At 43.7% G+C, this 24,587-nt stretch overlaps 1 protein-coding gene across 1 annotated transcript in view; it reads right to left on the bottom strand.

The window, feature by feature from the left end:
* EPYC (epiphycan) overlaps positions 1–24,272 on the bottom strand; it is a 61,809-nt gene extending 37,537 nt beyond the window's left edge. The window contains exons 1-2 of the mRNA XM_088453827.1: positions 24,191–24,272; positions 21,996–22,169 (exon numbers count right to left, since the gene is read on the bottom strand). Coding sequence (XP_088309953.1) covers positions 21,996–22,160 — 165 coding nt within the window. The 5' untranslated portion in view covers positions 22,161–22,169; positions 24,191–24,272. The remainder of the gene's footprint in view (positions 1–21,995; positions 22,170–24,190) is intronic.
* Positions 24,273–24,587: the final 315 nt, after the last annotated feature.

The raw sequence follows: 24,587 nt of genomic DNA on the forward strand, positions 1-24,587 counted from the left end.
AATGTTGTTATTTCTCATTTTTATACACTACATACACTATCAACCCACCACCCAGGGTGGCGGGGATAGCCCTGGGCTATCAGCCTAGTCCAGGGATGCCTTAGAGATGGGGCCCCCTTTATTGGTGGGGTCCCCAACTCCCCAGGGATTCCTGGCCTGGGCTGACTAGCGGTCAGGACTGATGCTGTGGCTGGGGGCCCCGGTGAAAGGGCTCCCCTGGCTGTGGCATCAGCCCCCCACTAGAAAGGGTCCACTGCAGGTTTTAGTTATAGGGCTACCCCTACGCATTCCTCCCCCCTATAATTAAAACCAGGACTGGCCCTGCAGCCTGGTGCTGGTTCCTAAATTATGGGGGAACCCTACACGTTTTTTCCCCAGTATTTTTAGGAACCAGGACTGGGTGAGCAGCCCTGGGCTGGTTATGTCTGTTGGGAGGGGACCCTACGTCTTTTATTTTTTACACTAACACAAGCAGCCTGCACATATTTCTCTGATATGTGCAAGCTGCTTGCTCGGGAAGGAAACTCTGGGATTAAACACGGACAGGATCGAACAAAGACACCATCGGACGACACGATCCTGTCAAACACCTAAACCTAAATTACGGTGTAACCCTACTCATTTTGATCCCCGTAATTTTAGGCACCAGGACTGGCTGGCAAGTCCGGGGCTGGTTAGGCTTTTGGGGGGTGCTATGTCATTTTTTTTTAATAAGAACAGTTTATATTAGGTATACAGGCAGAAACATACACAAATCACACTGATCTGTGTATGTTTCTGCCAAACTCGCAGCTCAGGAGGTGGTCTATTTGAAACTTCAATTTCACAGTGAGTTTGCTACAATCTCACACGAGATTGGAAACTTGATTCTTAGTAAATTTGTGAGTTGCATCTTTTTCATGTAAAGTACTTCCTTATTTGGCCGATGGTGAATTTTTTCAAGTTTCCAATCTCACATGAGTTTTAACAGTGAAATGAGAGAACTTACTTCCAAACTCACCCCACTTTGTCTTTAGTAAATTTGCGAGATGAAAAAAATGCCTAAAGTACGTGAGTTTGCAAACTCACACAAACTGACCCAAACTCGACTCTTAGTAAATTTACCCCTAAGAGTGGCTGAAGAATATTTTCAAGAATTCAATTATTTATTTATTGTTATAGGGCACTAAGTACTTTCAGGCGCTCCATATCAATGTCATTTACTGAAAAAAATAATAATATATATATTGCAAACATACTCCTGACGAAGTCCAGCCATACAGGCAGAAGGGGACAAAATTCGTTGAGGCTGTGGTGACCCCCGCTATCTGGGACTTCTATATCAATCAGATAAGCTTTTAAAACCATCTTTAAATTGTAATGGTGTATTTATTTGGTGTTACGTGTTTGTAATTACAATTTTTAAATATACTACACTATGCAAGCACTTTTTTCCTCCCCATTTATCATCCTACCTGGAGTGAAGTGACTGTCCTACACTATAAAGGAACGCAAGGTTGCTGACCAAGGACATATCATTATATGCCTATTTATTAGGCACACACGGTACGCTTTGTAATTTAATATGAGTGTGCATTTGATTATACAACTTACTATACTATAAGGCGCTCGCTCTCACCTTCTGTATTTTCATAAATTTTGGGACTGCACAACAACGATCCATTTGGAGAATTGCGAGCAGCCAACGTGACAACGGGATTATAGTGGAACATTTATCAATCCATCAAAGGACTTTGATGTTTACAGAATCCACATAGGGACTAGCGCTATTATCAGTACTCTCTGTATACAATATATATATACTATATATATATATATATATATATATTAGGGGTGAGCGGGTTCGGATTTCTGAAATCCGAACCCCCCCGAGCCCCCCCGATCCGAGTCCGATCCGAGTCAGGCTCGACTTTTCCCGCCTGACTCGGATTCTGAAATCGAGGCAAAACGTCATCTTCCCGCCTTCCGAGTCTCGCGGGTTTTGGATCCTATATAAGGTACCCACGTCGGCGCCATTTTCTCACTCGGCTGTGGACAGTGAAGAGGGAGGGTGGGAGTTAGGGCTGTGTAGTGTAGTGTAGTGTAGTGCTGCTGTTGTCCACTACTTCAAAGTCCATAGGGGCTAGCTGTGTTGTGCTGTGCTGCTGTTGTTAATAGGGGCTGTGTCCACTACTTCAAAGTCCATAGGGGCTGGCTGGACTGTGTTGTGCAGTCAGTTCTCCATAGGGGCTGTGTCCACTCCAAAGTCCTGTGCAGTGTCCCAGTCCTAAAGAGGTGCTGTAGTGTTGTCCAGGGGGTGCTCTGTCCATCAGGGGTGCTCCCCCCAAGTGCTAAAAATATAATATATTTTCTGTGTTTGTGAATTGTGTGCGCAGTAGCCGCACGTGCATCAACAAAGTAGTGCCAAGCGTGCGCCTGTGTCATAAGTAAAGGGCCGGCTGGCTTGACCGTTAAAGGGTGCTGTAACCCCCGAAAGTACACTCCAGTCCAAACCAAAAAAAAATTATTTTCTGTGTTTGTGAATTGTGTGCGCAGTAGCCGCACGTGCATCAACAAAGTAGTGCCAAGCGTGCGCCTGTGTCATAAGTAAAGGGCCGGCTGGCTTGACCGTTAAGGGTGCTGTAACCCCCGAAAGTACACTCCAGTCCAAACCAAAAAAAAAATTATTTTCTGTATTTGTGAATTGTGTGCGCAGTAGCCGCACGTGCATCAACAAAGTAGTGCCAAGCGTGCGCCTGTGTCATAAGTAAAGGGCCGGCTGGCTTGACCGTTAAGGGTGCTGTAACCCCCGAAAGTACACTCCAGTCCAAACCAAAAAAAAAATTATTTTCTGTGTTTGTGAATTGTGTGCGCAGTAGCCGCACGTGCATCAACACAGTAGTGCCAAGCGTGCGCCTGTGTCATAAGTAAAGGGCCGGCTGGCTTGACCGTTAAGGGTGCTGTAACCCCCGAAAGTACACTCCAGTCCAAACCAAAAAAAAAATTATTTTCTGTGTTTGTGAATTGTGTGCGCAGTAGCCGCACGTGCATCAACAAAGTAGTGCCAAGCGTGCGCCTGTGTCATAAGTAAAGGGCCGGCTGGCTTGACCGTTAAAGGGTGCTGTAACCCCCGAAAGTACACTCCAGTCCAAACCCAAAAAAAATTATTTTCTGTGTTTGTGAATTGTGTGCGCAGTAGCCGCACGTGCATCAACAAAGTAGTGCCAAGCGTGCGCCTGTGTCATAAGTAAAGGGCCGGCTGGCTTGACCGTTAAGGGTGCTGTAACCCCCGAAAGTACACTCCAGTCCAAACCAAAAAAAAAATTATTTTCTGTGTTTGTGAATTGTGTGCGCAGTAGCCGCACGTGCATCAACAAAGTAGTGCCAAGCGTGCGCCTGTGTCATAAGTAAAGGGCCGGCTGGCTTGACCGTTAAGGGTGCTGTAACCCCCGAAAGTACACTCCAGTCCAAACCAAAAAAAAATTATTTTCTGTGTTTGTGAATTGTGTGCGCAGTAGCCGCACGTGCATCAACAAAGTAGTGCCAAGCGTGCGCCTGTGTCATAAGTAAAGGGCCGGCTGGCTTGACCGTTAAGGGTGCTGTAACCCCCGAAAGTACACTCCAGTCCAAACAAAAAAAAAAAATATTTTCTGTGTTTGTGAATTGTGTGCGCAGTAGCCGCACGTGCATCAACAAAGTAGTGCCAAGCGTGCACCTGTGTCATAAGTAAAGGGCCGGCTGGCTTGACCGTTAAGGGTGCTGTAACCCCCGAAAGTACACTCCAGTCCAAACCAAAAAAAAAATTATTTTCTGTGTTTGTGAATTGTGTGCGCAGTAGCCGCACGTGCATCAACAAAGTAGTGCCAAGCGTGCGCCTGTGTCATAAGTAAAGGGCCGGCTGGCTTGACCGTTAAAGGGTGCTGTAACCCCCAAAGTACACTCCAGTCCAAACCAAAAAAAAAATTATTTTCTGTGTTTGTGAATTGTGTGCGCAGTAGCCGCACGTGCATCAACAAAGTAGTGCCAAGCGTGCGCCTGTGTCATAAGTAAAGGGCCGGCTGGCTTGACCGTTAAAGGGTGCTGTAACCCCCGAAAGTACACTCCAGTCCAAACCAAAAAAAAATTATTTTCTGTGTTTGTGAATTGTGTGCGCATTAGCCGCACGTGCATCAACAAAGTAGTGCCAAGCGTGCGCCTGTGTCATAAGTAAAGGGCCGGCTGGCTTGACCGTTAAGGGTGCTGTAACCCCCGAAAGTACACTCCAGTCCAAACCAAAAAAAATATTATTTTCTGTGTTTGTGAATTGTGTGCGCAGTAGCCGCACGTGCATCAACAAAGTAGTGCCAAGCGTGCGCCTGTGTCATAAGTAAAGGGCCGGCTGGCTTGACCGTTAAAGGGTGCTGTAACCCCCGAAAGTACACTCCAGTCCAAACCAAAAAAAAATTATTTTCTGTGTTTGTGAATTGTGTGCGCAGTAGCCGCACGTGCATCAACAAAGTAGTGCCAAGCGTGCACCTGTGTCATAAGTAAAGGGCCGGCTGGCTTGACCGTTAAAGGGTGCTGTAACCCCCAAAGTACACTCCAGTCCAAACCAAAAAAAATATTATTTTCTGTGTTTGTGAATTGTGTGCGCAGTAGCCGCACGTGCATCAACAAAGTAGTGCCAAGCGTGCACCTGTGTCATAAGTAAAGGGCCGGCTGGCTTGACCGTTAAAGGGTGCTGTAACCCCCAAAGTACACTCCAGTCCAAACCAAAAAAAATATTATTTTCTGTGTTTGTGAATTGTGTGCGCAGTAGCCGCACGTGCATCAACAAAGTAGTGCCAAGAGTGCGCCTGTGTCATAAGTAAAGGGCCGGCTGGCTTGACCGTTAAGGGTGCTGTAACCCCCGAAAGTACACTCCAGTCCAAACCAAAAAAAAATTATTTTCTGTGTTTGTGAATTGTGTGCGCAGTAGCCGCACGTGCATCAACAAAGTAGTGCCAAGCGTGCGCCTGTGTCATAAGTAAAGGGCCGGCTGGCTTGACCGTTAAAGGGTGCTGTAACCCACAAAGTACACTCCAGTCCAAACCAAAAAAAAAATTATTTTCTGTGTTTAGCCGCACGTATATATCAAATCGATATAACATAAATGGAGGACCAAACTTTCTCCGATAAAAATAAAATAGAGAAAGATCAAGAACCACTTCCTCCTAGTGCTGAAGCTGCTGCCACTAGTCATGACATAGACGATAACATGCCATCAACGTCGTCTGCCAAGGCCGATGCCCAATGTCATAGTAGAGGGCACATACAATCCCAAATGGCAAAGTTCAGGAAAATGACCTTGAAAAAGACATTTAAATCAGCTGAAGAGAAACGTAAACTTGCCAATATGCCATTTACGACACGGAGTGGCAAGGAACGGCTAAGGTCGATCCCTAGTATGTTCATGACTAGTGGTTCAGCTTCACATGACGATGGAAGCCCTCCTCCCACTAAAAAAATCAAAAGAGTTAAGCTGGCAAAAGCACAGCGAAGAACTGTGCTTTCTAAGAAGATATCACAAATCCCCAAGGAGAGTCCAAGTGTGGTGGTGGTTGCGATGCCTGACCTTCCCAGCACTGGACGGGAAGAGGTGGCTGTTTCCACCATTTGCACGCCCCCTGCAAGTGCTGAAAGGAGCACCCACAGTCCACTTGCTGATATGCAAATTGAAGATGTCACTGTTGAAGTACAACAGGATGAGGATACTGGTGTAGCTGGCGCTGAGGAGGAAGTTGGCGAGGAGGATTCTGATGGTGATGTGGTTTGTTTAAATCAGGCTCCGGGGGAGACAGTTGTTGTCCGTGGGATGAAAAAGCCCATCACGGTCATGCCTGGGCAGAAGACCAAACATTCCACCTCTTTGGTCTGGCAATATTTCTATCCAAATCCGGACAACAACTGTCTTGCCAAATGTACCAATGTAAAGGTGAAATAAGTAGGGGTAGGGACGTCAACCACCTAGGAACATCCTCCCTTATACGGCACCTGCAGCGCGTTCATAAAAAGTTACTGTCAAGTTCAGAAACTTTGGCTAAGACCGTAAGCAGTCCAGGGACACCTAAATCCCGTTGTCCTGTTGTATCCAAGCGCCTGCAAACCACACCGTCAACTCCCTCCTCATCAATTTCCTCCTTAGTCAGGATCGGAAGTAGTCCTGCAGGCCATGTCACTGGCATGACTGACTCTCCTATCCGGGATTCCTCTGGAGGATCCTGCATTGCTACGCCTACTGCTGCCGCTGCTGCTGTTGCTGCTGCTGGGAGTCGTTCATCATCCCAGAGAGGAAGTAGGAACACCACTACTTTTACTAAACAATTGACCCTCCAACAGTCCTTAGCGAGGAGGATGAAGTACGACAGCAGTCATCCTGAAGCAAAACGTATAACTGAGGCCTTGACTGCTATGTTGGTGTTAGACGTGCGTCCGGTATCCGCCATTAGTGCAGTGGGATTTAGACAATTGATGGAGGTAGTGTGTCCCCGGTTCCAAATCCCGTCTAGATTCCACTTCACTAGGCAGGCGATACCGAGACTGTACAGAAACGTCAGAAAAAGTGTACTCAGTGTCTTGAAAAATGCCGTTGTACACAATGTCCACTTAACCACGGACATGTGGACAAGTGGAACAGGGCAGACTAAGGACTATATGACTGTGACAGCCCACTGGGTAGATGTATCACCTTACGCAGCAACAGCAGCAGCGTCACCAGTAGCAGCATCTCAGAAACGCCAGCTCGTTACAAGGCAGGCTACGCTGTCTATCACCGGTTTCAGTAAGAGGCACACCGCCGACAACCTCTTAGAGAAACTGAGGGAAATCATCGCCCAGTGGCTTACCCCACTTAGACTCTCCTGGGGATTTGTGATATCTGACAACGCCACCAATATTGTGCGGGCATTACATCTGGGCAAATTCCAGCACGTCCCATGTTTTGCTCACACAATAAACTTGGTGGTGCAGAATTTTCTGAAAAGCGACAGGGGCGTGCAGGAGACGCTTTGGGTGGCCCGAAAAATTTCTGGCCACTTTCGCCATTCAGCGACTGCGTGCCGAAGACTGGAGCGCCAGCAAACACTCTTGAACCTGCCCCGCCATCACCTGAAGCAAGAGGTTGTGACGCGGTGGAACTCAACCCTCTATATGCTTCAGAGGATGGAGGAGCAGCAAAAGGCCATACAAGCCTATACATCCACCTATGACATAGGCAAAGGAGGGGGTATGCACCTGACTCAAGCGCAGTGGAGAATGATTTCCGTGTTGTGCAAGGTTCTCCAGCCCTTCGAACTTGCCACACGTGAAGTCAGTTCAGACACTGCCAGCTTGAGTCAGGTCATTCCCCTCATCAGGCTTTTGCAGAAGCAGCTGGAGAAAGTGAAGGAGGAGCTAAGACGGAGCGATTCCGCTCGGCATGTGGGACTTGTGGATGAAGCCCTTCATTCGCTTTGCCAGGATTCCAGGGTGGTCAATCTGTTGAAATCAGACCACTACGTTTTGGCCACCGTGCTCGATCCTAGGTTTAAAGCCTATGTGGTGTCTCTCTTTCCGGCCGACACAAGCCTGCAGAGGTGCAAAGACCTGCTGGTGAACACACTGTCAGCTGAAGCGGAACGTGACACGTCAACGGCTCCTTCTTCATTTTCTCCTGCAACTGGGGCTGCCAGGAAAAAACTTAGGTATCCTAAGCAACCCGCTGGCGGTGATGCAGGGCAGGCAGGACCAAGTTTGGACATCTGGTCCGGACTGAAGGACCTGGCAACAATTTCTGACATGTCTACTGTCACTGCATATGATACTGTCACCATTGACAGAATGGTGGAGGATTACATCGGTGACAGCATCCAAGTAGGCATGGCAGACAGTCCATACCTGTACTGGCAGGAAAAAGAGGCAATTTGGAGGCCCCTGTACAAACTAGGGATGTGCAGGCTCGGATAGGTTCGAGTTTGCACGTGGAGTTCGGATTTTTCCCTCCAAAAAAACGGAACTCAGAACGAGGCAAAACGTCATCTTACATGGACGAACATCATCATTCCTGGACAAAAGACCAGGAATGATGATGTTCGTCCATGTAAGATGACGTTTTGCCTCGTTCTGAGTTCCGTTTTTTTGGAGGGAAAAATCCGAACTCCACGTGCAAACTCGAACCTATCCGAGCCTGCACATCCCTAGTACATACTGGCTCTATTTTACCTGAGTTGCCCCCCCTCCAGTGTGTACTCCGAAAGAGTGTTTAGTGCAGCCGGGAACCTTGTCAGCGAAAGGCGTAGGAGGTTGCTTCCACAGAATGTGGAGAAGATGATGTTCATCAAAATGAATTATCAGCTCTTCCAGGGAGACCAGCCTCCAGAAGGTACAGAGGGACCTGTGGTGGTGGATTCAAGTGGGGACGAGTTAATACTTTGTGAGGATGAGGATGTACACACTGAAGAGGGTGAGGAATCGGTGGATGAGGAGGATGAGGATGACATCTTGCCTCCATAGAGCCAGTTTGTGCAGGGACACATTAATTGCCAGCTTGTTTTGTGGGGGCCCAAACGAACCAATCATTTCAGCCACAGTTGTGTGGCAGACCCTGGCGCTGAAATGATTGGTTTGTTAAAGTGTGCATGTCCTGTTTATACAACATAAGGGTGGGTGGGAGGGCCCAAGGACAATTCCATCTTGCACCTCTTTTTTTTCTTTGCATTATGTACAGTTTGGGGCCTAGTTTTTCAAACTGCCATCCTGTCTGCCACTGCAGTGTCACTCCTAGATGGGTCACGTGTTTGTGCCGCCCACTCGTGTCGCTTAGCATAGTCATCCAGCTACCTCGGTGCAACCTTTTGGACATAAAAACACTATTGTGAGGTGTGAGGTGTTCAGAATAGACTGGAAATGAGTGGAAATTAAGGTTATTGAGGTTAATAATAGCATAGGAGCAGAAAAACCTACAAATTCTGTGATTTTAGCTGTTTTTATGCTTTTTTTTAAAAAAATACAGATCCAAAACACAAAACCCAGAACCCAAAACACGGAAGGGTGGTTTTGGCAAAACCAATCCAGATCCAAAACACGAAGAAAGATCCAGATCCAAAACCAAAACACAAAACACGAAAAGTGGCCGGTGCACACCCCTAATATATATATATATATATATATATATAATATCCTCCCTCCTCTATACTGGTGTATGGATATGGAGTACAACCAGCACACACAGTAAGTGCAAAAAAATTAATTAATTATATCACACAAAAAACGGGGAACAAGCTATCCATATGAGACACTATTGAAAACTTATCTGGAGTCCTATGTTTTGCATGGTGGAGCAAAGCTCAAACTCCCCAGACCTCCATAGATTTGCAGTGAGCAGCACATGTCCCGACAGCTGTTTTGTTATCACCTTTTTCAAGGGATATATATATATATATATATATATGTATATATATATATGTATATGTATATATATATTTATTTACTTATTTTTTTACTGGAATACCTGTGCATGGCCATATTATCTTTTCTCTCATACATAATTCAACCTTAAGACTGCAGTTGCTGATTCAAAAAAACTGTGTACTATCCTCATTAATTGAAGCAAAGTAAAGGCAAAATTTTAATATTAGATGGGATCAATATGGGGCATGTTGGTACAGTAGATGACAGATATCATCTTGTAATTTAGGTCATATTTCATTTGTGCTAATCTACAGGTCTAATCACTATGCCTTGGAGATAGCTAAAGTGGAGAAAGATAATTCCCAGCCAATCATTTTATAACTGTTAGTTTGCAGGCTTTGGGCCTCATTTATCAACAAGTTTTATCATTCACAACGAGTGATAAAACTTATTGCTTATGATAACGGTGCTCCAGCCAATCAGCTCCCAACTGTCATCTGTTAGAGAAATGACAGTTGGGAGCTGATTCGCTTAAGCACAACTTATTATTTTATTATCATTTATTTATATAACGCCACAAGTATTCCACAATGCCTTACAAAGTACATAAACAAATAGGTGACCAGTGACTTACAGTACAATGCAATACAATGCAGGACAAGGACATGGATAATATATATTGCTACATTAGCGACCATAACACCCATATAAGCTGCTGAGCATAAGCAACCAAATGTTAGGTGCCCTAGTGGGGAGTAAGAAGTAGATGAAAGTGAAGTAGGGAGAAGCACAAGAGGGTAGAGGGCCCTGCTCATAACAGCTTACATTCTAAAAGGGAGGGGCAGACAAACAGGTGTGACACAGATGGGGTAGGCGGGGAAGAAGGAACATGTAGCAGCAAGTTAGGATGAGAGCTGGAAGGCTTTGATGAAATACTGGGTCTTGAGAGCCCATTTGAATGATCGTAGAGAGGTGGAGAGTCTGATGGAGAGAGGGAGAGAGTTCCAAAGGTGAGGAGCAGCACAGGCAAAACTTGGAGGCGGGAGTGGAAGGAAGTAATCAGTTGGCATGAAAAGTGGCGTGCAATAGTTGAATGAAGAGGGCGGATATGAGAGTGAAGGAAGATGACATCAGAGATGTAAATGGGAGAGAATTGGATGAGGGCTTTGTAAGCGAGTGTGAGAACCTTGAATTGGGTTCTGAAAGGGAAGGGGAGCCAGTGGAGGGCTTGTAGGAGAGGGGAGGCAGATGTAAAGCATTTGGAGAGGAAGATGAGCCAAACAGCAGCATTGAGGACAGACTGGAGAGGAGAGAGATGGGATTTGGGGAGGCCAGATAGAAGGAGGTTACAATAGTGCAATATGGTAATGACCAGTGAGTGTATGAGGGTTTTAGTAGCATCCTGCATGAGATATCATCTGATCTTGGAAATATTTTTGAGATGGAAGTGACAGGACTGCGAGAGGTACTGGATATGTGGTTTGAAGGAGAGGGATGAGTCCAGGATAACTCCAAGACAGTGCACATTGGGGCTAGATGAGATGGTTGTGCTATCAATTGATAAAGAAAAACTGGGAAGTGAGGTTATGTGGGCAGGAGAGAAGATGATCAGCTCAGTCTTAGACATATTAAGTTTAAGAAATCGCTGGGACATCCAGGAAGAGATAGCAGAAAGACAGTTGGAGATACGAGTCATACGCAACAAGTTTTATCACTCATTGTGAATGATAAAACTCGTTGATAAATTAGGCCCTGTGCTACAAAAATGACAGTTAGGAGTTTATTGGCAGGGACTTATCTTTCTCTACTTTATCTCTCTCCAAGGCTTAAAGCCGCGTATCCACTAGCAGATATTAATGAGCGATTGCAAGATTACAGCAATTACGACCAGCGATGTGCGCTCTCGCTGGTTGTTTTCGACATCAATCATTGCCTGAACATGCTGGTCAATCTGCCGATAATGACAGATTGACCGTGTTCAGGGATGAGGGAGGATGCCTACACTGAACAACATATCATTCAGTGTAGGAACTGCAGGGAAAGAGGAACGACTGTACGATTACAATGTTGTAATCGCACTGTCGTTCCACTATCTGCTAGTGGATACACACCTTAAGTGAATAGACTCCCTAGTGACAAATGATCCAGCAGATGGGCCATTATAGTTGAGTAGATGTTTCTTGATTTTTTTTTGAGTGACTTTGTTTTGTAATGTACACTAATGACACCAGGAGTCAGCAACTTTAGCAGGTTAGTTTTGGTTTTCACCCTAACCTTTCCTTTAGAATTAGATGGGTTCCCTAGTACAGTACATAGGCCCTCATTCAGAGCCGTTCGCTATTTGCGGTCGTTCGTTCAAAAACAAGGGGTGGCTATTCAAATGATCCGTTCGCAAATTGCAGTCTGTTCACACCTCTAAGTCTGAACGAGCGAGCAAAACATACGCTCGTTTATTTGTTAAAAACGCCCCCTGGCCGCTCGCACCATACGTCATGTCCGCTATTTATTAGATTAATCGAGTACATCGACCAGCGTATGAACTGCTCGCTATTCTTGTGGTTGGTGTTTGCTACCACAAATTTGCGAGCAGTTCTGGCTATAAAATAACCCAGTGACGTGGTCAATGACGCTGCTGTATTAATTATGCACACCCATAAAACGCCCGTTTTGACCTTTAAGCACGCCTGCGTTCGGATCTCCACTCCCCATTTTCAAGCACCTTCCCCTGTTACCACCCACATACGCCTCATTCTGTCACTCAAAATAGCAGGCACTCGCTATATAGCGTACAAACGATTTTTGGCCGCACTGACTGGTTCGCGCATGCGTACTAAAAACCGTACGCATGCGCAGATGTGCAAACATCGCTCGGAACGAGCGTACTGCCGCTAACGAGCGGCTCTGAATGAGGGCCATAGTTTCAAGTTCAACTGGTCAATTGTCAACACAAGTGACAAAGTTACAGTATAAAGCTAACAAGTTCATGTGGTTTCAGGCACAGTTGTACCTAATCAACAAGTAGAGGTCAAGTTAAAGAAAACAAAACAACAGGTAAAAGATCAAGGCAGGTGGCTTGGATGAATAATCAGAGCATATAGGGAGGAAGTTGAAAGTTGAAAACCAATAAAAGACATCAAGCAATGCTAGGCCTGAACAGAACATCTATAAATGACTTGTGAAAAATTGAGACAGACAGAATCTTATGATGAAATAATGTGTCAAATGCACATGTTCAAGATTTACTGAAGATTATAAAAACATATGGTCATGTACTTGTGAATGATAATTCAATTAGGTAAATTACTCTATTCCAGTAGTCAAGATCCTCAAACATAAGGCTCTCCTGAAATTTTATATGAAAGATTTATGGATCAAGTGAAGATTATGGCCCTCATTCAGAGCCGCTCGTTAGCGGCAGTAAGCTCGTTCCGAGCGATGTTCGCACATCTGCGCATGCGTACGGTTTTTAGTACGCATGCGCGAACCAGTCAGTGCGGCCGAAAATCGTTTGTACGCTATATAGCGAGTGCCTGCTATTTTGAGTGACAGAATGAGGCGTATGTGGGTGGTAACAGGGGAAGGTGCTTGAAAACGGGGGAGTGGAATTCGAACGCAGGCGTGCTTAAAGGTCAAAACGGGCGTTTTAAGGGTGTGCATAATTAATCCAGCAGCGTCATTGACCACGTCACTTGGTTTTTTTAAACTCAGAACTGCTCGCAAAATAGCGGTTGAAAAAACCAACCACAAGAATAGTGAACAGTTCATACGCTGTACGATGTACTCGATTAATCTAATCAATAGCGGACATGACGTATGGTGCGAGCGGCCAGGGGGCGTTTTTATCAAATAAACGAGCGTATGTTTTGCTCGCTCATTCAGACTTAGAGGTGTGAACAGACTGCAATGTGCGAACGGATCATTTGAATAGCCACCCCTTGTTTTTGAACGAACGACCGCAAATAGCGAATGGCTCTGAATGAGGGCCTATGTTCCCCTAGGACATAATTTTCACTTGTTACAAATCTTGTTAATACAAATGAAGTATATGATAACAATTTATTTATTTATTTATTTATAAACAAATCATACTTCATAAACCTAAACAGGAAAGTGCTCTTCAATGTCATCATACTGCATAAACCTTAAACAGAAAACTGCTCTGCAATATGCAGAAACAGAGTATTAAATGTGTCTCTGCTGAACCGATCTCTCCACATAAATTCTATGTTGGAAACAAATCACACAGAACACACCTTTTCATCTTGATACGAGCCTTACATTTATTCCAGTAAGACTCTATATGTTGCGAGTGGACACGAGATCGAGAAACGAATCGAAACTTTGGATCACTGTGATTGACATGTTCATGACTCAAATTCAGTGCCGGTTCAATATTGTTGTAGGCAGCTCAGGAATAACTATGCACCGTTGAACCTGGGTGGAACACGCATCGAATAATAGGTAGGAGGATTTCAGCACTTCTGTCACGAACAACTTCCATATATAGCCAACAGCTGGTTTTGTTGCTGTGTCCACAATTCCAAAGACCCATATTTCCCGATCTGGGGCATGACCGCTAAGGTACTTAAGTTTATGACTAAAAGAAGACTTGTCAACTTCAACATAATGACTGGGGCCACCGAGCAAAACTGGATTAGTACAAAAATAGACACTACATACTTCAAGAAAAAAGTTATAAACGTCAACAATTGTGCGTTCGGATATTCCAGTCATTTGTGCAGTTTGTTTTTCAGAGGTTTCCAAACCCCAGAGGTGAGCAATGTGTAGCCTTTTATTCAGAGACATGTGCGACTTTTCAAAGAAAGACACCTTTCTGATGGATAAACATGATGCACAGTTCTTGTTAATAGCCATAAGAACATTGGCGACAAGCGATCTAACGCAGAGGTTGATGACAGTTTTCGCATTCCAGATTGTTTGCTAGCACATAGTGCTGTTTCATGAACTCCATGACAATGATGTTATCCGTACCAGCTATACTAGGCTGGAGTGTCTTCTCAAAGAAATGTGGATCCATTTTCTTTTGAGGGGGTTTATGACAGTTGACCTCTGATTGGTTGCTATGGGAACCATTGAGGAAGAAGGGGGACATAATCTTTTATTGTTCAATCAGGGGGACATAATCTTTACTTGATCCAGATTGGATCTATTTCAAGCATTCTATTTGAATATATTTGTCAGATATCCAATACCTCTTCCCAGGTCTGTAAGACACTACAATGGGGAAGATAGACTATTCCAGCATATTCTGAAGTGTAGTATTTTTGTGGTTGGACAATAATAGGTGTTGGAGATTATGTGAGTAAAGAAGATTGTGGATAATAAAAAAAAAACAGAAATGTGAAAGGTACAGTAAAGGTCAGTTAGTAAAGAGAATAAGTGATGAAATTAATTCAAGCATTTCAGGAATGTATTATGATTCAGTAAATTTGGGAATGAATTTGACAGATGGCAAAAATGGATATTCTTATTAAACAACATTTAAAGTTCAGTATCTGTATGCTGTAAAAGTGGGTGAACCACTTCTGTTTAAAAACATTATGATCAATTTAAACTTATTTAGAACTCTCTGCCATGTGACTTTGCAATGGAAACCCAGAGAAACAACCAACAGAAATGGATGAGATGGGTAGATTAATGATGAACCGTCAAGACCATCCAGGTCTTGAAAGATCGGCTCAAAAATAAAGCACCCGCATTTGAATTGTTGAAAGTCTGTTGGAGTGCCACCTGATCTTTTGTTTGTGGGATAACAGTTGTGCTCTACTCTCCCTAAAGAAGGCACCTCAACATTTATTGACTGTTTCCGTGAGTGCCCATCAACATGCTACTATACATATATATATATATATATATATATTTATATATATATACTGTATATATAAATCTTTATATTTTCCAATACTTTCCTACACTTGTGAGCGGGATCCTCTTATGTCTTTATCTGTCTGTTAATATAAAGCCATGTTTTATTGTTGTAGTTGTACCCAGCCCTGCAAAGTATACCAGCATTATCCGATAAATGTGTTATATATATATACCCTTAAAATGGAGCTTTAGAGGTTTTAAAAAGTCTATTTCTAGTTCTCCATATCACTTAACTTTGACAATAATAATCATAAATAATTATGAAACTCTTATACAAAGGAGAAATTTGATATATTATCAAGACATACCACCAAAATATAGACAGTACATAGAAATGTACTTGAAGACATGTGGGGCATTACAAAGTCCAGAGTACAAGACTAGATAGTCATGAAACCAATCACTGTTAAATACTGTGTTCCATTCATTGGTTGGAACTTTGTAAAGACTTTGTACTTCACAGAAGTATTATAGTAGTAGAAGGTACCCATGCTATGGGCCCAGCAGCAGAGGAGGCTCACCTAAAGTCTTGCCCTATGACAGGAGTTGAGTGGAGTGCTGGAGCAGGGTATGCAAGCCAACCATGAAAGTCTCTCAATGGATGTGACACTCAACACAATCTGAATCAGCTCCCTCCTCACACACTTACCAAAGAGGGACTGAGACAGACAGCAGTAAGTTAAAGTTAAGAAACGGGGTGGGGGCAGGATACATAATACATTGTAAGAGGGTGCATTCAACATGATACAAGGTGTGAATGATAGGTCTAGCAGAATGCAAATGGGGGAGTGACCAAAATACATGCAGAGAGTAGCTGAGTATTATTCAAACAGAGGAAATAATGTGGGTATAATGTTGTCCCAGCTGGTGTCTCTATAGGGGCAGAAGAATGTAATGATGATAGTAATAGCAGACAGGACACCTAATACAAGTGAGGTACTGTACATGTAGGGAAGCAAGATGCAAGCTGCACTGTCAGTGAGTGAAAAGTGCTCTGGATGTTTGGTTCAGTTTGGGGTGGTGGGACAATACTGTATCTGAGCTATTCAGTCTAACAAGTCAGACTTTGTATTTGGTTAATGTTATGGAAAGTGGTTGTTTAATATGAATATTTTAGGGAATGGTTATGGACATTGCCAGATTAACAATAGGGCAGATGGAGCTACAGCTCCAGGCCTCCACATAAATATAGGCCCATCATGATGACAGCATGATGATGACCAGCCACCAGCTGGCCTCACAACTAGCTATTAATCAAAAGTATTACAATTGTATTCATATTTAACTGACAAAATTATCCAACTTTTATACTTTCACATATTCAGGGATATATTGGGGCTCGTATATGGGGTGTACATGCTCACATTGCCCTGCCCACCCCTACCCAGCACTGACCATGCCCATGTGGCTCTAGCCACACTCACTCAGCAGTTGTCACAGCACCTCTACTTTTCATAATAGGAACATTGTAAGCACCAGGCCCATGTGGTCCTGTGAATATGTGGATAAGGAAGAGACTTCAGTACTGTATGTTAATGCCAATAAAATGGGGAATGGCGCTAGGCACACCACTTGGCGCTCTAGGCATGCTGCTTCTGGTGTTCGTATATAGACGCTCCAAAGTATTGCTGTGGGGAACACAAACTTCTACTTCCGCCCCATACACTCTGCTGGTTTCTCTGGAAAAGCTATAACAAAGTAAACTTTTTTGCCACCTCACAGAAATAAACATATATTCCAATGGCTGAGCTCCTTCTGCGCATATAATCTAGTGTAACAAATGTACATGGACTCTTCTGAAAACACCGTAGAGTGAAATGTCAGAGCGTAATAAGTGGGGTGAGTGGAAGTAGTTTATCAGATTTCCAACCTTCTCTCTCTGAGTTTATGATCAATGTTTATGGTGTATTACATGGCACTCTCTAATGCTGGGTACACAATGGCTGATATATTGGCCGATCAATTGATCGGCCAATATATCCTGCCTCCATCGGCCAGTGTGTACAAACGATATGTCTGTGAACAACGTCGTTCAAAGACATATGGCATTGGCTGTGCTGCACAGCCAATGAATAGATATGTCTGCAGACATATCTGTCCATCTGCAAGTGTGTACGGGTGATCAGCCGATTGCACATACACAGGGATGCAGAGAGGGGTGGGGAGACTGCTGTGTGCTGGTCTGCACTGGGAGACTGTCCCAGGCTGCTAAAGCAGCAGCCCGAGCAGTTTCCTATGTCAAAGGGGGTAGCGATCACACTGATCACGCCCCCCATTGGCTGTGCATCAGGCTGAGGGGCACACAGCCCCCCTCCCCAGTGTGCAGTGCCACATCACAGATGTTTTTTTCTCTCGAAGGGGGCATGGCCACGCCTTCCACGATTAGGCCATGCCCCCTATCCACCCCAGTCCGGCCCGAGCTGCTGCAGCATACAGATGATGGTCGTTCAGTGTGTATGAATGACCATCAACTGTAGATATATCTGCAGATCACTCAATCAGCCAGTGGCGGAACTCCCTGAGAAAATGGAGTCATTTGCCGCCGGGCATCAACCCTGAAGGGGGCACCTGGCTCCATTGTCCCCGGGAGCTGCATGGAGAAGGAGCGCCACTGATCGGTGCTCCACCTCCACTGGCGTAACTATGGGGAGCGCAAGGGGTGCAGTCGCACCCCTGCACCCTCCATTTGCTGGGCGCCCGCTGAGTGTGTTACCAGTGGGTGCCCGGCTCCTATTGAAACCCCCGGCGGCAGCCGGAGGACGGAGCACCCTCCGTCTTCCGGGTCCCACAGTGTACTATGGGAGTGATGTCATAACATCACTCCCATAGTGCCGAGGAGCGGACGCCGGGGACAGAGCTCAGGAGTGAGCTCCATCTTCTGGGTCCCGCAGTGCACTATGGGAGTGACGTAATGACTTCACTCCCATAGTGCCGAGGAGCGGACGCCGGGGATGGACGGCGGCAGCACTGGAGCAGGGATAAAGGTAAGTGTTTGTTTTTGTTTGTGTGTGTGCGTGCGCGGGGGGGCATCACTAGTGGGGGCAACTACAGTGTGCTCACTACTGGGGGCAACTACTGGGGGTAACTACAGGGTCCTCACTACTGGGGGCAACTACAGGGGCCTCACTACTGGGGGTAACTACAGGGGCCTCACTACTGGGGGCAACTACAGGGGCCTCACTACTGGGGGCAACTACAGAGGCCTCACTACAGGGGCTCACTACTGGGGGCAACTACAGTGTGCTCACTACTGGGGGCAACTACAGGGGCCTCACTACTGGGGGTAACTACACGGGCCTCACTACTGGGGGCAACTACTGGGGGTAACTACAGGGGCCTCACTACTGGGGGCAACTACAGGGGCCTCACTACAGGGGTCTCACTACTGGGGGCAACTACAAGGGGCTCACTACAGGGGGCAACCACAGGGGGCTCACTACTGGGGGCAACTACAGGGTGCTCACTACTGGGGGCAACTACAGGGGGCAACTACAGGAGGCTCACTACAGGGGGCTCACTACTGGGGGATCACTACTGGAGGTACTGCATAGGGGGACCATTACTGGGGAGCACTACATAGGCGGGCACTGCATAGGGGGACCACTACTGGGGGCATTATATAAATGGAACTGCATAAGGGGGCGGCGGCAGCTGGGGCTGGCATAGGTGCTGGTGGATGGTACATTTTAGTTTGGGGGGGGGCACCAACATTTATCTTGCCTCCGGGCACCTGGGATGAAGTTACGCCACTGCAATCAGCAGATATATCTGTCAGGTGTGTACCCACCTTAAATTGTCTGGAACTGGGTAGTATATCATAGTGGTTCTAATGACAATTAGGTCCATTATACAATTTGTTAATTGTGCAGAATTATCCCATTGCAAAATGTTAGCCAAATAATGAAACTCTGCAAAATGTTTCTCAGCAGACTTTGACCATGTCTTGGAGTGGCTAAAGTGACTGACCTGTTTGTCATCATAAAAAAGTCTAAAAGTCTTAATAAACAATATCAATCAACTGAGGACACTTCTCTGTACTAGTCGTAGTAATAGCCTAAAATATAGTTTAGAATATGCCTAAAATTGCAGTGGGACATTCCCATAAAACATGCTGGAGAGGTACAACTTTGATTCAAGAAACTGAAGCTAGCAGAGGGTCAACCTAATGGATAACATTCTCCTGGGTTGAGATTGTGGTAGAGAGACCTTGTGAAATTTGGGTTACCATCAGAAAAAGCATAACCAGATCAACAGGTAGAGTTCAAGTCAGGTGGCAAGGTTGAATAGCCAGGAGCCAAAGCAAGCAACAGCAATGATGTTACAGTTCTCAATCAATGATGATATCGCAGTACTGCTGACAATGGACAAGACTGGGTAGAGGTGTGGCAGTCCTTCCACAACTGGAGCTAGCTCAAGTGAGGCTGCAGAAAGATGGCACAACACAAGCAGCGGCAGGTCACTATGGTATGAGAGAAGTCTAGGGACTTTAATGCAGCTAGGATGCTAGACAGGGACTGACTAGACACAGGGTATGAGCTGCAAGGCAGGAGCAACCAAGACTATGATATGCAGGATTTCAGACAAGACTGGACTGGCAAGACAAGACGGGCAACACTAGACTGACAAGGACAAAACAGGCGTGACTGAACAGACAAGGACAAGACAGGCAAAACAGGACTAGAGAACTGAGGTGTGACTTGAGACAAGACGGAGCGGCCGGGAGGGCCATCGTGAGACAAGCACTAGATGATGCAGCCTTGAGGGTTGAAGTGTGACTTGAGACTGGACTTGAGCAGCCTTGAGGATCAATGCGCGACTTGAAACAGGATGGACCGGCCTTGAGCGCCATGATGACTTGAACTAGGTGCAGTGACTGAGACAGGATGGAGCAGCCTTGAGGGCCATGATGACTGGAACTTGGTGATGCGGCCTTGAGGGCAGATGTGCAACTTGAAACAGGACAGAGCAGCCTTGAGGGCTGTGGTGAGACTGGAACAAGGTGATGCATCTGAGACAGAACGGAGTGGCCTTGAGGGCCATGATGTGACTGGAACTAGATGATGCGAATGAGACAGGACAGTAAATAGATGAACTTTAGACATGGCAGGAAGAGAGACTGGAAGCAGCGTGGATGAGAACACTGCAAACTTGACTCTGGTGAACATAAACAGACATGGCTTGATAGTCAGTGGATATGCAGGCTGTGATGCGTCCTAGCAGGCTGAGATGCAGGAACCAGATGGCAGACAGGTGCACTCAGACATGGCAGGAATACAGGCTGGATGACACTGAGACAGATCCAGATCAGACAAACAGGCACTGGGAACAGGAACAGCAGAACTTGGTAAACCAGCTAGAACTCAGGTTACTGAGAACACGACCAGTTGCCTTGGAAGTCAGGCAGTATAACCGGCATGGACTGAAGGGCTGGCTGTAACTTAACAGATGCAGGATCCAATCAGAGCAAAACCCTGCAAGCCTCCCTAATGACAGACTAGTGTGCAGCTGGGTTCAGCACAGAGAGACAATTAATTAGTGTGCAGCTGAAGTCTGCACACAGACAGGCAATATACAGCTGAGCTGAAAACAGACTAGACAGGATTTCCAGATGCCTGAAACAGCTGGAACAAGGACAAGACATGATGCAGTGTCCCAGTAGTAACTATGACTGGGAACTGCTACCAAGATGATCTGCTAACCGCAGATCCTACCAAATGATCTATATATAATAATATCCAGGTCAGAATTCAGAACTTAGAATCGACGTTAAACTTAGCAGGTCTGTACTTATATAGTTATCACAATCCATTTGAAGTGTGTATCAGGCTGTAATGCAATAATGTGTGTCTGGCCTCACAGATAACATTGCACAGGTGCAAGATTAACCTGAAGTTGAAATATCACAGGAACTGATGTGGACAGAGTAGATATAGATGGGTAAAGTGTCCAACTCCAAGATGAGTTATTACCACTTTTTTATTCACTGTTGTATGTTTATTGGAACCATTAATCATGCTACGGAGGAGTTTAATAAAAATGGTCTGGTGCAACTTTATTGAGATCTCTGGTGTGTAGTGTGTAACTACACCTGTGTCAGCTAACAGTTGAACTGGTTCTCAAACTTGCATTTGCAAGGGCCCCTTTTGAAACTCACAAATCCTGGGGACACAAGAAAGATTGAGCTAGCCTTAAGGAGGTTAGAGCATGTTGGGTAACACCTGTTACCTACCTACCTGCTAAATACTTACTACTTACACTATAACAATTCTTTAGTTTTGTTTTCTTGATGTCATCAATTACTCATTCAAATTATGTACCACAAATGGACTGGAGCCTTTGCTGTAAATTACTTTGATTGAGACATTGAATGTAAGGTGAACAATTCAGTGAATTACTTAGTTTTTCCTTTGTCATGAATTTTATTCTTGATCCCTTTTTATAAGAACAAATTAATATTATTTTTTTAATGTACATTGAGCATATGATTTCAGTGTATAGTGAACAACAGTGTTCCCTCTTAATACTAAAACATTAATTTGCATAAAAGTGTTTTTACTCAATATATATACAGTACATACAGTGAACACACAAACATATTGCTCTTTCACCCTTCTTCCAACATCATTCAAGTTCTTATACTGTACTTTTTTTTTTAGCTTTTAGCAGTAACTCCCCTTTTATACAATTCATCTATTGGCAAAAATAGAAATGAAAATAAATACCTCCCCTTGATCAGTATTGCTGTTTTCATCATAGTCATAAATATTATCCAGATCTAGGTCAACTTCATATGTGTCTGTGTCATAGTTAATGGCATCCGTTGGAGGAGCAGCTACTACAGCTTTAAGTATAAAAAGTCCCAAGAAAATATTTCCTAATGTCTTCATTCTTCAAAGCTTTGGTGGGAGACAGTAAAATATACAAATCATTTTGAAATGTTTGTAATGTGATACATAACTGTAGTATTATTTTTACAATGTAGTTACATATTTTGTGCCTATACATTCATATGGGTGGTAAGGACATGAGGAACATTGAGAGAATCACACAGGGGCATTAATTCAATTACTTCCTCTGATGCATCTAAATCTAAATGGGAGTTCTGATATATTTTGGATGAAGGCCATACAGCATATAAGTCAACACCTCACAGAGGGGATAACTGACATTTAAGGAAACATAACGATACTTTAGAACAATATTTTTAATGATAATATGACGTTTTGACAGAGCACATTGGATGATGCAGGTAGGAAACTTAATTTCTGTGTGAGCTGCATAGTTACAATGATGAGTGTAAATTAAACAATAATCAGCTTTGCTGTTATTGCATAATATTATCCATTACAATAAAAAAAGATTTTGAAAAATAACCAAATTGGCCATTTAAATAGCTGCATGTGAGGCATCTTAAGTTTGTCTTTTGCTGAACATTTACATTTAATAACATGTAAGGAAGCAGCCATTTTGCTTGCTCTGAATATAATCCATAGATACCTTTGGAACAGCTCCTCTAGTGGCCACATTATCATGAAAAATTCTACAAAGCTTGCATCACAGTGATGATATTTGAATTCAGGGCCTCATTTACTAACGAGTTTTATCACCAAAACGAGCGATAAATTTCAGTGTGTATGATAAATGGTGCTCCAGCCAATCAGCTCCCAACTGTCCACTGTTGGAAAAATGACAGTTGGGAGCTGATTGGCTGGAGCACCATTTATCATACACAGTGACATTTATCACTCGTTTTGGTGATAAAACTCGTTAGTAAATGGGGGCCTAAGTATCTATAAACATGAAGGTAACTTTTCTTTTTACTTAAAAAAAAACTATAAATACATATATGGACTAAATCCATATATTATACAGACATGTCTATACTATATAAAAATAAAATAAATTTGCCTCATAAGCTTTTCTTGTATTTAGGTAAATATACGTTTGACGTGTATCTCTTAGAATGACACTTCCCTTGAAGACACAAGCTGTTGCTTGTATCCTATTCATCTTCAATTTCTAGTACTTTTAGTTCAGACATTATCAATTCATGTGCCGGTATGCACTGACACACAAACTAAATTTCAGTAGCTTTAAAGAAAGAACGTCTTTATGAAGCAGCTTTAGGCATGAGGATATGAAATTCCTCTGGGAACAGAGAACAGTACAAAGCTCTCATTTATGTCAGATTCCCAAAGATATTTATGCAGTGCACCCATCAAGAGTAGGCTGCTGGAATTACCTATTTCCATTGCAAAACAACTTATGCTGTAATAAAATATCCAGACAAACACTTGCAGTATATGAAAATCTAAAATAAATATACTTGAAGTAGAAGAAATATCTGTCAATGCATATTCAATAGATATATATGTGTACATATATATATATATATATATATACAGTGTATACATTCATTTACTGCATTGTCATGAATACATATGTACAGGAAACAGTTATTGTAAATGGACATATGCAAACAGAAATATATATTAGAGGAATTATCAATAACATTCATAACTGAAAGGTTACTTGTTTTTCACAATTAACTAGCAGAAACTGGCAGATGGACAAATGATTTTACTATTTTCTTGCTATTAAGTACTGTGTTACTGTGTCTAAAAGCAAAAAGATCGTCAAAGTTTACTCAAAATATATTTTTCTATTTCAATATCAAGTAAACATTCTAAAACGTTTCAAGAGCACAAAATATATATGCAACTTGAAATAGGATTCAGATATTATCTAGGTTTCATTTCAATTTAAATTCTAAGACCTATTAAGATATGTGTTGTCTAAACATTGGTGGACTTGATTAGGTGCCACCAAGTATTTAATATGGGATTAAAAGAAATTACTGAAGAAAATGTGCCAGTAGCAGTAATTCATATATAGAGACAGCAAGAGTGAAACTTACCTTGGCTCCTGCCTTTTGGAATGGCAGCAGGTTAGTTAGAGTGTAGTGCAAGTGATATGTGACTAACCAATTACAAGTCATATCTCAGTCTGAAGGAGGGTGGTACATCAATCTATGTAAGCATCAAATGGGAATTCATACCATAGGAGATCTCTTTTGATTTATGCATGCTAGAATTAGTAATATTAGTGGTCTTGTGTTTAGTTTGAAATGTGATGTCCACTCCTGTACAGTATGTATTGAAATTGTTTTTAAAGGATCAGATGTCTCAGTTTATTTTAACACATGAATAGTCTTATTGTGACTGTTTAGCCTGGGACGTTTGTATAGATGTAATTTAGTTACGACAAGATTTTATACAGTCTTTTAAAAAATGAGAGAAGTGTGAAAACCTTAA

Source organism: Taudactylus pleione, unplaced genomic scaffold (assembly GCF_031769625.1).
Source record: "Taudactylus pleione unplaced genomic scaffold, aTauple2 ptg000040l, whole genome shotgun sequence".
NCBI classification, from domain to species: domain Eukaryota; kingdom Metazoa; phylum Chordata; class Amphibia; order Anura; family Myobatrachidae; genus Taudactylus; species Taudactylus pleione.